The following is a 15,365-nucleotide window of genomic DNA, read 5'->3' on the forward strand; positions in this document are numbered from 1 at the left end:
AAAAGGGTTGGCAGGTGGAAATATGTTAATGTGGGATCACCCAAGCCATTAATTGGAGGAAAGGGGTTGTGTACAAGAGCTGGTATGGAAGCAGTCGAAATGCCTAGTAGCTTTGCTATGCATACATTTAGGTTCTGGGCTTGTGGTTGGCTTGGGGACATTTTTTTCTTTTGCCCCAGCAACTGAGGAAAGGAAAACATGGTATGGTAAGCATGTTACTGAAGGTGGTGGGATAATGATTTGATTTGGAGGACCACTTTCAGGAAGGGCAGGCATCCTGTGGCCTTAAGATTGTACGCTCAGATTTTGCTTCTGCCTGTTCTTCCGCCTTTGTTCCTGGAGAAAGAATCATAGGAGAAGGTCAGTAAGGACTGAAGGGTGATTGAAATGAGTCTCCTACCAAATGTGGCAGCCAAAAAAGATTCAGTTGGACCCCTCTTGCAGCATTCTTCCAAGCTGGTAATATTTTTACCCAGTTTGCATTGCTGCCCCTGCTCATGTTTGCTTGAGTTGGGCAAGAAAAGTCTTAAAAGGAAAAAAAAATGTGGGAGCTGTTTTCACAAGTTCTTCACTATGTTTGATAAGGACCACTATTCTCTTGGCTCACCACAGTGTGTTATGCCATGGAACAGGCTACAAGGCTCACGTTCCTTTGCAATCTCCCATAAACAGAACACAACTTGAAGTTGTGCCCATGTTTACCTGAGCTAGACAGGGATGCCCTTAAAAAGAAAAAAAAGAAAGAAAAAAAATTATGCCTGCTGCATCTGGAGCTCCACTGTCCAGTCACTGTACAACATTTCTGACTATTGTGTCTCAAATAGTACACTTATACTTCCCTTATTCCTCGCTCCTGTAGGTTTCTCCTCTTCATGCAACCAGTCCCCTGAAGCTGCTTCTCTTCAGTGCCCTGTTTGTTGGTCATACTCTGACATCATCATGTACAATGCAGGACCAGCAGTCATGCATTGTAAGTGAGGATGCCAAGTGCCTGCCAACCCCTTTCGTCAAGAAAGGAAAGTGCTGGTTGTGGGGGGAGCAAGGGATAAGGAAAGTAAAACTGCTTTTTATTTGTGGAAGAAAAAAAACTTCTTTTAATGGTACTGTGGGCAGAAAGGAGCATTTAACCCTTGCAGAATGGGAGGTGCCCCACTGCAAGGGTAGTTTTTTAAAAATTTCCCTGGAGTTCAGATTTAACCTCCCTGATGGTATTCCCGAGTGTGGCTTGGTATTTTCAGTACCAAAAGCGGTAACCCCGAGCCACACTCGGGATCGCATCGCAGGATCCAGGTACAGCTTACTTACCTTGCCCCCAGGATCCTGCGATGTCTCCCCGCTGTGTGCGGCGGCTGTGTCTCCGCTCGATTCTTCACAGAGCCGAGCTCCATTCCCTGCGAGTGTTGCGACGCACGGACGGAGAACGGCGCCAAATTCAAAAAGTGAAAATCACACAATACATACAGTACACTGTAATCTTACAGATTACATTACTGTATGTAATTATTTCACATCCCTTTTGTCCCTAGTGGTTTCTCCAGTGCCCTGCATGCAGTTTTATATTATAAATACTGTTCTTTCTACCTGGCAACTGGAGATTGTCCATAGCAACCAAAACCGTCCCTTTACATCAAAAGCGGTTTTAGACCAGCTAGAAAACAGCGATAATAAATAAGCGATAATAAATCACTTGCAGAATTGAGCGATAGTGATTTGTGGGGAGATCCGTCATCAAACTCTGAAAGTAGTGACAGCGACAATTCTGCAACTAAGCAAATTTCAGTGTTTTTGATCTGATTACATTATTGAATATTTTTTATTATTATTGTATTATTATTTGTTATAATTATTTATAGTTATTTATGATATTATAATTTATGATTTTGTGTTTCAAACTTTATCATACCCGGGATGTCTACTAGACTCTTGTTTGGACAGATTTAAGTGTGTTATTCCTAAGAATTACAGGCCTACAATATAAAATTTCTATGCAAAAGAATTGTACCGATTCGAGCATCAAAAATCTTAAATAATCATACCGCCAGGGAGGTTAAAATAAGTAAATGTTTAGATATTTATACTGCTTTATCTAAAAGTTTAAAATATTCTTTATGCACACTTTTTAATAATATTTATGACTCATTTTTTTTTTATTTTTATGTACCTACATCTGGTTCAAATTTTAGCTTGAGATCAATAAATCAGAATGCATTGCTTGGTTCATAATGGAACAGAAACCCTAATTTATTTAGGAAAATGCTGTTTTTGCAACAAATTGCCTCTCTCATCCGAGAAACCAATCAGATATGCAGAATTAATTATTTAGTAATTCCAGCTAAACAATGTCCATATATGTATTTCTTTTTTTTTGGCAATTTAACTATAGACTATCATCTGTTCTTATCTCAGCAAGCAGATTCCTGTAATAAGTTGTTTTAAAACTGTAATCTCTTTGTGGAGAAAAATGAAGTGAAGTTGAAAAGGCATTTATCTGTTATGATAAACACTGCAATATTACTTATCAAAATGGATACACTTTTCACTTGCATAGCGAATACAGCATCCATACACCCCATCCACCAAGAAATGTAAACTCGGCAGTAAAGGATATGATCCCAGCCAAAACAGATATGAATTTATACCTTGGTCTGGAATTAAAGATAACACCATTTAAGTGATTTGTTTTTTGTGTCTAAACAAGTTAAACAAATTAGTTCTTCCCTTCAACTCATTAATACATCAGACATAATCTAGTTTTTTTTTTTTTTTTAATGCACAGTCCCATGAGGATGCCATCATTCGCAGTTAAGGAATGAGATAAAAAAAAAAAAAAAAAAACAGCCTAATTTGGAGTTTTAGCTCTTAAAGTTGTTTCCACTTTTAAACATTGCATTTTCTTTGAAAATAAATTGGAATATTAATCTTTAAATGGATCGGTGTTTAGGGACATGAATAAAACATCATTAGAATGCAGAAGACTTCAGGTCTGTTTATGCATGGGCTGTGATCACCATAATTAAGTTATATAAGTGAGATGATCCTCCTGTGCAAATTGCTGATAAAGGGTTTGTTTATGATGCGCAAAAACAAAAATATAATAGAGTTGGCTCAAAAAGACTTTCTGTAGACAGATGAATGTTGCCCTGAGATCCGCAAGAAGGGAGATATGTGCCCGTCCTAGAACAGACTAGGCAGGCATTGAGACCCCACCACTCTAAAGACAGATTGATGGCGCACCACTATGATCCAACCCATTTCAGTGTAGAGAATAGAAGGAGTGGAAAAGCTTTCACAGAGATTACCAAAAGGCTATAAAATCAGTGTGGATGATAATGAGCACTTCCAAAAGAGAGTGGCAGATGACATTTGAGGTTGATTTACTAAAGGCAAGTAGACTGTGCTCTCTGCAAGTGCAGTTGCTTCAGAGCTTAGTAAATGAGCAGAAGCTCTGCTGACTTCCATCATCCAATCAAGTGCAAGCAAAAATGTATTTATTTTTTTTCCTTGCGCGTGATTGGGTATTTTTTGCAAAGTGAAGCTTAACCTCAATTACTAAGCTTCGGAGCAACCGTTCTTTCAGAGTGCAACTGCAAATTGCACAGTCTATTTGCCTTTCGTAAATCAACTCCATTGCACTTGATTATTCCAAGCGATAATTAGGAGCATATCTCTCCATAATAAAACTGTTTTTAAAGACATTAAAGTGGAACTTAGGGCAAACCCTGAATGCACAGCTCTAAAACATATCTATTTACTATTTTACCTGCTAAATGATTTGTAATTCTGCGCAGCCAATTTTGTGATTTACACACATGGAGCTCCTGATTAAGCAATGCATCTTCTTCAAGCAATGTGTCAAACACTCTGACTTCAGCCTTCTCATTGGACATAAAATCATCATCATCACCTCTGTCCAACGAGCTGGAAGCAGACCCAAGAAACAATAATTTAAAATAAGAAAGTAGCAGTATGATATTACTGACTGATCAGGGGTGTGTGTATCATAGGAATAGTTGGCCAAAATGACAAACTCGTTGACAGTCAACACAGAAAATATACTCGTTTTAACTTTCTATAAAGAGTTTTTCCTGAAGTTACACTTTTATATCTTATATAATAGGGTGACTTGTCTTTAGCTTGCCTGATTTTCTGAGTTACTCATAAATTATGAGTCCTTTTCCATTTTCTTGGGACTTGGATAGACTTGGAGGTGGGCAGATATAAGCTGATACAAGTCGGTTCACATCCGCCTGCCCATAGAGCTGAATAGAGTCTCCTGTCAGGTCCACTTGAAAAACTGACTGGCGGACTTGATCAGAAGCCTTGTGTGAAAGGAGCCACCCATGCAGATACTCTGACTGTGTTGCTTAGTATAAGCCTAATGGAGGAATATTGCTCCAGGCAGAAGATTCTTTTCATTTCAAACAGTTTTTCTTGAAAATTTTACAAAAACAAGTTTAGGTACAGACAAGCGAGTTGGTTCATAACAATAACATAGTACAAACAGTCTTTATTATTATTGCAAACAGAGCTAGTCTTGTAATCAGGCCACATTTTTGTTTTCTGTGATATACATTAAATATATATATATATATATATATATATATATATATATATATATATATATATATATATATATATATATATATATATATATATTTTTTTTTTTTTTTTTTTTTTTTTTCTGCTATTAGAGTTATGAAACAAAAAAAACCTTGTTTTTGTGCAAATCAACTCCTCTCTGTTTCCGTCTGACTGAAGATAGGGGTATTTCAGGGCTTGTAAAATAGAACATGTTTTTGCCCCCAAATTCTTTCTCTAAACCAGCCTTCTCAACCTTTTTTCCCCAGAGGAACTTCTGAAAACAATTTTCAGGTCTCGGGGAACGCTTACTAAAACCAATTCATTGGGGGGCAAGGGCAAACATGCCCCTTACCGAGGTGGTCAAAATACCAACCTTACAGACAGCTAAAATGATAATTGGTATCGTGCTGCTGGTTCTGCCAAATAAGTGGCATTGATCCTGCAGCTATGCAAGCACCATCAAATGGGAGGTCAATCAGCCACAGCTCAAGGAACCTGTATTAACCTCTGAGGGACCCTAGAATTCCACGAACCCTGGTTGAGAATAGCTGCTGTAAACTGTTACCAATTTGCCATCTTATCAGCTTCTAAATTATGAAAGTTGAGGTGTAGGCAGAAATAGTTAAAAAGACTTCAGCTATTAGAATAATTTACAGAACTAGAATTTGATGGTTGTTGGTGTACTGTAAGCCAAAGTTTAGTTTCTGCAAAATGTCCTTTTTCCATTTTAAGTATTCTACCATTTTTACTGTTTGTTATTTTAAAATTGTACCATTGTCTAGTACAATGACAAAGTGATGATGTATAGTGCGAATTCAAATGACAAAACTCTCTGGAGTTATTATGAGTTTTATTTATTACATAAGTTAGGAACTGAGGTTGGTAAGTGTACTTCTAACATTTGTTGGCAATATTTCACAAATTCGGAATTCCTCTGCAATGAATCAAAGTGTTTTTTTTCCCAACTGAGTAATTAAAAGAGGTGGAAGTAAATGAACAGAAGAAATGGTATCCGTAATTAAGAATTTTTATTTTTGAGCCATTTTGAAAAATAAGTGTTGCTATTTAAGAATAGATTTAAAGATTACTTTTGGTCCAAGCTGCAGAGGTCCTGAGCAATGCAGGTATTCTTGTTTACAGAAAAAAACTAGATCAACTCATTTCAACAACAAGTAATTACATTAAACTGATAAACATAAAAATGAGGGATAGAAAATAAAAGTATATGCTATACCTGAGAGCACTTACAAGCCATTATTGTTCAGAACTTAACCACCTTAAATAAGAGTGACAGTGCACATATGTAAAGGTGGACTACTATATGTGCATTTTGAAATAAAATCTATGGTGCTCAATCAGAAGAGTGACACAACCAATCCCTCTCCGTTCCTCCCTCTGCTTATGTACTATGTATACATTTCACTTATACAGGGACAGTCAAAAAGTGAGCAGCAATTGCTAAAAGCCTAGAAAGTCCAATATGCTCTTCAAATACCATACCATACCATAGAAGCACCATGTATCAAATGTTATTTCTTCAGGGGAATAGAAAGGTTAGGCAGGTTGATATATTGGTAGAGTTACCTAAGGGCTTGGGAAAAAAGGCATTGTTTTCCTACATTTGACACCAAATGCAGTTTGGCAGCTTCCCAGTGGTGCATTTAAATGGAAAAAGCAGCATTTGGGAGCAACAAATGTCTACACGCACCTTAAGACACATGAAGGTGGGATACCACCTTAGGCACAATCATTTTTAGAGATACAATGGGGTTGATTTACTAAAGGCAAATAGGTTATTCAGTTTGCAAGGGCAGTTGCAATTTTTCCCAATAGTTTAGTGAATACGGTGTCCTGGCAAACAATACCGAATTGTGTGCTAGAAAAAGTTAATAAATAGCATATTTACTTGCACATGAATAACCACTTGCTACCCGCCCACAGTATTATTGCTGCAAGCAAGCGATAGCTGCAGGCACCACGACGTACTGGTACTGTCACCACCACACCAGTTATATCATGATGCTATACTGCACTGCTAAGAGTTAAAAAAATACAAAAAAAAGTTGTGAATACAAAAATACATTTTCTTTTATTTCTTCATTTTCCAAAAAAAGTGCCAAAAAAATTACAACTTTAAAAAATGTACCATGCTTCTTACTAAATACCTTGGACAGTCTACTTTCCAAAATGGGGTCATTTGGGAGATATTTGTACTGTCCTGGTATTTATGGGCCTCAAGAGAGGAGTACCATCAAGGAGGATCAATGTTTAAATACAGTAAACCATAGTTTGTAGACTATATAACTTTCTATATAACTTTCAAACAGTCTAAATAATACACACAGAGTTGGGTTATATTTATCAACCATGTAGCAGACTACATTTTAGCCAAAATTTATGAAAAAGGATTATTTGTTTGCAAAATTTTTCAACATAGACTAAGAAAAACGTGTTTTTAAAATAAAAAAAATAGGTATTTTTTTGTTTATATAGTAATGATGAAAAGCCCAGTGTTGATTAAATATCCCCAAAAAATTAGCTCTATTTGTGTGAAAAAAAAATTGTATACATTTAATTTGTGTAAAGTGTTGCATGACCACACAATTGCCAGTTAACCACTTCAGCCCAGGAGGGTTTTACCCCTTTAATGACCAGGCCATTTTTTTGCGATACTGCACTGCGTTACTTTAACTGACAATTGAGTGGTCCTGCGAAGCTGTACACAAATAAAATTGATGTCCTTTTTTCCCACAAATAGAGCTTTCTTTTGGTGATATTTGTTCACCTCTGCGGTTTTTATTTTTTGCGCTATATAAAAATAAGAGCAACAATTTTGAAGAAAAAAATATATTTTTTACTTTCTGCTATAATACATATCCAATAAAAAAAATTTTAAAAAATCTAATTTCTTCATCAATTTAGGCCAATGTGTATTCTGCTACATATTTTTGGTAAAAAGAATCCCAGTAAACGTATATTGATTGGTTTGCGCAAAAGTTATAGCGTCTACAAACTATGGAATATTTTTATGGCATTTTTTTTACTAGTAATGTCGGTAATCAGCGATTTTTAGCGGGACTGCAACATTGCAGCGGACAAATCGGACACCAAACTGTCTTTTTTGGGGACCAATGACATTATCACAGTGATCATTGCTAAAAATATGTACTGTTACTGTACTAATCACACTGGCAGGGAAGGGATTAACACCAGGAGTGATCAAAGGGTTAAGTGTGTCCCTAGGGGGTTCTTTCTAACTGCGTGGGAGTTTCTCTGACTGGGTGAAGACAGAGATGGGTGTTCCTGCTTAGCAGAAATACAAGATCTCCATCTTCTCCCCTGTCAGAAAGGCAATCTGCCTTACTTACATAGGCAGATCGCCGTTCTATCTCTCTGGGGAACCATTACGGGTGGCCGGCGGACATCAGGTCTGCTGGACCTGCTGACTGGCATGCCCCAGTGGCTATTGCACGAAACTACGTACAAATACAATAGAGCCGACCTGCCACAGTACATCTGCAGTAGGCGGCCGGGAAGTGGTTAAAGTAGCACAGTGCTTAATAGCAAAAAGAGCTCTGGTCATGAAGGGGGTAAAACCTCCTGGTGGTCAGGAAGGGGGTAAAACCTCCTGGTGGTGAAGTGGTTAATTGCTGGAAATCAGCAGAGCTTCATTCATTCACTAAGTTCCGAGAAAAATCCCCCAACACAGTGAAACTTCACTTACAAAGTGAAGAGCCTATTTGCCTTTAATAAATCAACCCCATTGAATTACCAGCTTCATAAACTTTTATCACCTAAACATTTCTGAAAGCTGTTAAGATTTTTAGTTTCTCGTCTCCTGGGTGAAAGTCATTCTGAAATGTGTTCAACCTGAAGATTTTAGCAATTTGGTGCCTTGCTCTTGTTTGACATTTTGAGAGTTATTTAGCCACTAACAGTACACTCCTTCGTTTGTGCTTACAGGGGGACAACTGTGGTGTACAACCACCAAGTCTATTGCTGAGGGCGAGGAGTTAATTGCCTTTGTTGTGGATTTTGACTCAAGGCTACAAGCTGCCACTCAAATGACTCTTGCGGAGGGGATGTATCCAGCGCGCTTGTTGGACTCCATACAGCTCCTTCCTCAACAAGCAGCTATGGCTTCTATCTTGCCTACAGCCATTGTCAACAGTAAGTGGCATGTGATGCGCTGATTCTTTGGAAACTCTGACATATGTTTTAAATACAATGTATCATATAGAGGAAATTAAATGAATGTAAACTCAATTTTATGCATACAGAATTAAATAAATGCCTCTTCTGCTAATTTTAAGCCAAATAATTGGGCATGTAAAGAGTTGGAAAACTTCTATTTACTATTTTTTTAGATACTGCAAACCATTAATAATGTATGGGTTTTTTGTTTTTATTGTAATTTTTTGTGTTTCTTAAGCCACCCATAACCTACACTTTGGGGTTAATTTAGTAAAAATGGAATATGTTCACCTTGCAGGGAAATTTTCAGTTTCAGATCAGGAAACAATTATGTTCATGGGTGCTACTTGGCCTACTTAGCCTAGTCTGTTTGCTTCAGTTTTTTTTTTTTTTAATTTGTGTTATTGTGTGAATAAAACTTTTTTATAGACATTAAAGCGGAGCTCCACCCAAAAGGGGAAGCTCGCGCGTTCGTACCCTCCCCCCCCTCCAGTGCCACATTTGGCACTTTTTTGGGGGGAGGGGGTACCTGGTTTTGACAGGTACCTACTCGCACTTCCAGGTGAGATCGCCGCGGCAATCTATGGGTATGTCCAGCCCCCCCTCCTTCCCCCCCACCCCGCTGCCTTCTGGGACACTCACAGGTCCCAACAGACAGTGGGACTATTCAGAAAGTGCAATGCGATTTGCGCATGCACAGTAGGAAAACAACTGTGAAGCTTGAAGACTTCACAGCAAGCTTACCTTAGTGAAGATGCCGGCACCTGCACCAGAAGCCGATTGAAGAATCGGCTCGGGTGCCGACATTGCTGGATAACAGATAGGTGTTTATTTACTAAATCTGGAGAGTGCAAAATCTGGTACAGCTGTGCATGGTGGCCAATCAGCTTCTAATTTCAAAATAAAGAAATCTTGCGAGCTACCACTCATAAAAATGCTACTATAGGGACAGATGCTGGCATTGATCACGTCCCATAAATTTGTGCAAAACCAGTGTATATATTATGAAATCTTAAACTGTAAACAATACGTATATGGTAATAACTGGATAAAGTGACAATAATGCAATAACGTGCTATTCATGTGAATCAAACAGACATGATTAAATCACAACTTCCATACACTGAGGATACCATAACATAAATATAAAACGTGACAAATAGTGGAATAAAGTGCTATAGTGCGTGAATGTGATGCACTGGCAGTAAATCTCATAAGTCAGCCCGACATAATTAAACCAAAAAGTCCATAACAAATCATATAGTTGATTCTTATTGTGGTGATCCAAACGTGTTGATGTGTTCACACACTGGTGCCCCTCTCTAGGTAATCACCTCAGAGCGTGTGACCTCACATTTAAGTTCAGTCAAAACATGCATATGAACCACCTCTGACTTCTGTGAATCTTGTGATCCTGGGCTGCCCAATAACGTTGTCTCCATATACATGTGAGATAAAAAAAGAGTCTGGATAGTGTAATACCGTTTTAGTATAAATATTTATTAAACACAAGCCCCAGTGCGGGGTACTCACATGGGATAGATGTTTCGGTGCACCACTCTATAGAAGGCAAAAACGATGGAATTGTGTGAGATCATATGTCTCTCCTTCTTGAGCCAGACCAGCTGTCTCCAGCATCGTCCTGTCCCCTCCCCAACGTGTGTCGATACAGGGATGTGACGTATCTTCCTCAGGCGGATCTACCCCCTGAGGAAGATACATCACATCCCTGTATTTTTATAATATATACACAGCTTCTAACTTCAGCTTGTTCAATTAAGCTTTGACAAAAAACCTGGAAGCTGATTAGTTTCTATGCAGAACTGCACCAGATGTTGCACTCTCCAGTTTTAGTAAACCCCCCTCCCCCGCATCTTATATTTAATTTCTTAATTTTTCCTATAGCTCCAATTTAAAGAATTGCTAAAGACTCCCTTTTGTGTGAACTGGAGACATGGGAACCCTTCCTGTGCAGGAGAGGTATTTACAAATACACCCCTGCAAGTTCCTTACTAAATCTTAGTACTAAAATGTTTCTTACTAGACATACTGTACACACATACATAGCACAGGTTTCCAAAAAAACACTAAAGTATAGCAGCCAATGAATGCATCACTATAAAGACCAGACCATTAGAATATTCAGAAGGGGCAGTCTTTGTAGTTTTCTCAGCAGAGTTTCCTGGTAAATCCAGTTTATGCTGATAAATAGCATTGGGGGCATTGATAAGGCAAAAATAGATGCTCAAAAAAATATATACAAAAACAATATTACAAGTTAATAGTGGTTTATAAAACTATTTATATATAAACATATAAAATGTCTGTTATAGGTTATAGTTTTTTCTTAGAACAAAAGTAAAATCAATCGACAGCAAATGCTGTCCAAAAAACATTTACATAGTCATAAAGGTCATAAAATCCACTTAATTTGCCTATCTTCTAAATTTTGTATAATCAGCAGCAATCAGACTCAGTATTAGATTGTAAGCCCTTATGAGCATGTCAGTCTTAACTCTCTGGTAGTATATTCCATTGTAATTGTACTGTCTCCTTTTATATTGTAAAGTGCTGTACAAACTGTTGGAACTATATAAATCCTGTATAATAATAATAATAATTCAGTAGGCTTTAAAGCAGTAGCAAACCGCTGGAAAAAAAACCTTGCCAGACAAAGGCATAATGCGCTAGTATGCATCGCAAATTAGCACATCATGAAATACTCACCTTAGAACCAAGCCCTCCCAGCTGTGCCCGGTCACCCCTGAGAGGGCTGACATCTTCTCCCGTCCTTTCCTCCGGGTATGCCGGACCTTCAAAAATAGTTTGTGGTCTCAGTAGTGTCCAGCACACCATCACACCTAAATTAAGGCAATCATAATATTTAGTGGTGAATACGATAGTAGAATTGCACTAGGATAGAATGATAGCAAATACCATCAATAATTAAGTGGGGAGAAAGTTTCTTTGGCAAACTGTTACAAAGTGCTTGTGTCCTTCCAAATCTTTCCTAAACATGGCAATGAAGTTTTAGGTCTCTTCTAGAGGGCTACTCTATTCCGTTTTGATGCATTTTCATGCATGAAAATGTATGTCAAGCAGAAACCCAGGCTTTCCTAAGTGACTGGTTCACACCTTTTTTTTTTTTTTTAACAGAATATTTTTTATTTATTGTTTGAAAACATGTACAAAGGTTAACATTAAACAATAAGGCACAAAGGGATTATTTAGTAAAGGCAAATCCACTTTGCGCTACAAGTGCAAACTACAAGTGCACTTGAAATTGCACTGAAAGTGCACTTGGAGGTAAAGTCGCTGTAGATCCGAGGGGGACATGCAAGGAAAGTAAAAAACAGCATTTTAGCTTTCACATGATTGAATGATAAAATCAGCAGAGCCTCATTTCAGATCTACCCCTCAGATTTACAGCGACTGATCTTCCAAGTGCACTTTCAGTGCAAATTCAAGTGCACTTTGCACTTGTAGTGCAAAGTGGATTTGCCTTTCGTAAATAACCCCCATAGTTTGTTGGTAGATGGCACGTTATGCAAACACATTTTAGGACAACATCAGAGCATTCCACAGTACATATCATTGAAAGTTACAGGAAGACACATTGTTGGCTGTGAGAGATTGGTAAAGACATACAAATAGGTACATTATCAGCAGATAATTCCACAATAAGGAACATCAGATATTTTGACCCGGGTAAAGAAGTATCGCGTCAACAGGTGAGTAATCTACACCGGAGTCCAGGGGGTGGGGCATAGGTAAGGGGGAGCCAAAGGCCTGGGGAGGAAGGAAGAGGGGGGGGATTGAAACAGAGCGACAACCGCTGCTGAGAGGATCCCGGTTCACATCTTTAGGTTTGAAAGACAAAGGGAAACTTTATGGGCCAATTAATACCCACACATGCATTACCATTACATTTTAGGCTTTATTCACATAGGTGGCCAGGGTGCAGTAAAAACAGGTGGTTGAACAACGGTTTTACACACTCCTGACCACCCACCTAATACCTACCATCAGGGCTTTTTTTTCAGTGGGAGCGCCGGGGAACGCAGTTCCGGCACCTCCAGCACCTCCAGCACGGAATGTATGCAGTGGCAAGGGGGGTAGTGGAGTGTGCTAAAGGGTCCAATGACGTCTGCTGCTGGGGGGTATTATGTTGCTAGTGGGTCAATTGTTGCTGGGAGGGATCTGCGGTTGAGGGAGGATCTATTAAAGCTGGCTGCTGGAGCACATATTGTTTCTGGAGGATCCATTGTTGAGGGATGGGTCTATAGTTTCTGGTGGGGTCTTTTAAACCTGGGGTGGATTTGTTGTTGCAAGGCGGTATTTTGTTGCAAACGGTCTATTGTTGCTGGGGGTATCTGTTGTTGTGTTGGGGGGTGTCTATTATTGCGGGGAGGTCTATTTTTGCTTGGGGGGGCTATTGTGCTGCATTGGATCCATTTCACCGCTTTTCCAGTTGTAATTACCAAGTTTCATACAGATTACTTACCACAAAATGATACTTGTTTCTGTTTTCTCGAAAAGAGGTGGTACTGGGAGGTGGGTAGGGGGGTGGAAACAAGGGACGGTGCTTGGAGGTGGGAAAGGGGGCAAGGACAAGGGGTGACTAGGGAGAGGGGAGTTCCTGCACCTATTCTCTGAGAAAAAAAGCCCTGCCTACCATACAACCAGAGCCGTGGCAAATTTAACACTGTCAATTGCAATAGCTGATCCAGTTATATACTTATTATAAATGATTAAGTGGAGGCTATCAGGCTCCAGCCATCTCCTGTACATTGCCTGTATGAAAGCAGCAGAGACCAATCATGGGCATGCACATTCCTACACAGGGAAGAGTACAGGGTTTACCACATCAGTGTGCTGCTGTTCCTTCATTGTCCAATCAGAGGCTGGAATGGGTCCCAGACCAGTCTGTATTGCTTAACTGTAGTGAAGTTTGAGAGGTCTAGGACCTGCCTTTGCTTTCTGGTAATGAAGCTTGGATCACAAGACTGGCTGAACAAAGTTATAAATCCCTTGGCAGGTAAAACAGTTGTTTGCCTGGAGTTCAGCATTCAGCTTCACTGATTTGTTGCCTTTTTCTGCCTTCTTTGCAGAAGACATATTCCCCTGCAAATCTTGTGGAATTTGGTACAGGAGCGAGCGCAACTTGCAGGCCCATCTCATGTATTATTGCAGTGGTCGCCAGAGGGATACAGCCCAGCTTCCAGAGGACAGTGAGGAAAGCACGCCACAGATGTCCAGTATCTGCCCATACCCACAGTGCACCAAAAGCTTTTCTAATGCCAGAGCTCTGGAAGTGCATCTAAACTCCCACAGCGGTAAGTCTGTTGAATCACAATTCTCTGTGTGAAGAAAAATAATTCAGATGTTCTTCTCTCACATTAGGGGTTTACTGTAAAGTTGGGGATGGTGGATAGTTTATGTTCTTGAGAACATGGGCTTTGCCCATACAGTTGCATATACCTTTCTTTCACTTCCACACCTTTCTGTTTGACAGCAGGGAGTGAAGAGAGAAACCTGGTACATCTGCATATGTAAATAAATCCCATTCCTCCCATTTTTTGACTAGTTATTGCACAAGCACTTGCACTGAACATGGGTTTCTTACTTTTACACTCCACAGAGGCAGAGAGTGCAAGTTTATCAAGGCCTACCCTGATGTCAGGGAGGATCTGTGGCCTTCATGGGTCCTTTTCCTCTCCCTAACCAAAGGGTCTTCCTTCAGTTGAGTCCTTACTTAGTACTTGGAGTAATGGTATCGGCTGATCCCTGAGGATTGGAGTATGCCTGGCTTTAGCTAGGTGGACTAGAGTGTGCCTTGCACCCGTCAGAATAATTTTGCCCTGGGTGTTTAGGGATTGAGGCCTGTCCTCTTTGGACGTTGGGCTATTCTGTACCTTCCTGCACTTTGTGTGCTGTGATTTCATAGCTCACTTTTTTCGTTTACAGGGTTCAACAAGCACCCAACAATGTCAGATCAGGGTGGGGAGAGAGTCTTCAGCCCTATGTAAAGTCCAAGTCACAACGTCTTTGTAAAATGTGTTACATTCTGGTGTCTTAATGCTGAATGACAGGGCAGCTTAGACTTTCTGGTCAGTTCTGGTGTGTTAGTCATCTGATGTGCAATGTTAGCAATGTATTTCCTTTGATATGACAGATATCCATTACACTGTAGCACAGTGGTAGGGACATCAGTCATGTCCTTTTTTAAAGAACCAGTCCTGTATTATCGTAAAAGGGAAAAGCAACTTCATGGACAGCAGCCACTAAGTCATTAAGTCATTATGACCTCTTCTAATTCTGCTTAAACTCATAAAAAACTTAAAGTGTATGTCCAGATAAAACTTTTTTTTTCTTGATAGTATGGAGAAAGATTTAAACCCCTGGCTATGTTAGAGAAATGTTTCCCTCTTACTGTTTGGTAACAAAGGTTTAAATTGTTTTTTTACCGCAACACTTTATATTCCTGATATGTGCCTGTTGTAACATGTACTTGTATGAGAAAGTATCCTGTTCTCTTTGTATTGCTTCCTATATGTGAAATCCCTGGTGTTCCTGCTCATCCCCTTGTT

General features: G+C 39.3%; 1 protein-coding gene across 3 annotated transcripts in view; it reads left to right on the top strand.

Moving 5' to 3' along the window:
• ZFPM2 (zinc finger protein, FOG family member 2) overlaps positions 1–15,365 on the top strand; it is a 575,810-nt gene that overhangs the window by 546,938 nt on the left and 13,507 nt on the right. For 2 of the 3 annotated variants that reach the window (XM_073632140.1, XM_073632141.1), the window contains 2 exons: positions 8,545–8,751; positions 13,887–14,111. In XM_073632140.1, coding sequence (XP_073488241.1) covers positions 8,545–8,751; positions 13,887–14,111 — 432 coding nt within the window. The remainder of the gene's footprint in view (positions 1–8,544; positions 8,752–13,886; positions 14,112–15,365) is intronic. The other variant, XM_073632142.1, reaches the window with a different exon arrangement.

This window comes from Aquarana catesbeiana, linkage group LG05 (assembly GCF_042186555.1).
Source record: "Aquarana catesbeiana isolate 2022-GZ linkage group LG05, ASM4218655v1, whole genome shotgun sequence".
Lineage (NCBI taxonomy): Eukaryota > Metazoa > Chordata > Amphibia > Anura > Ranidae > Aquarana > Aquarana catesbeiana.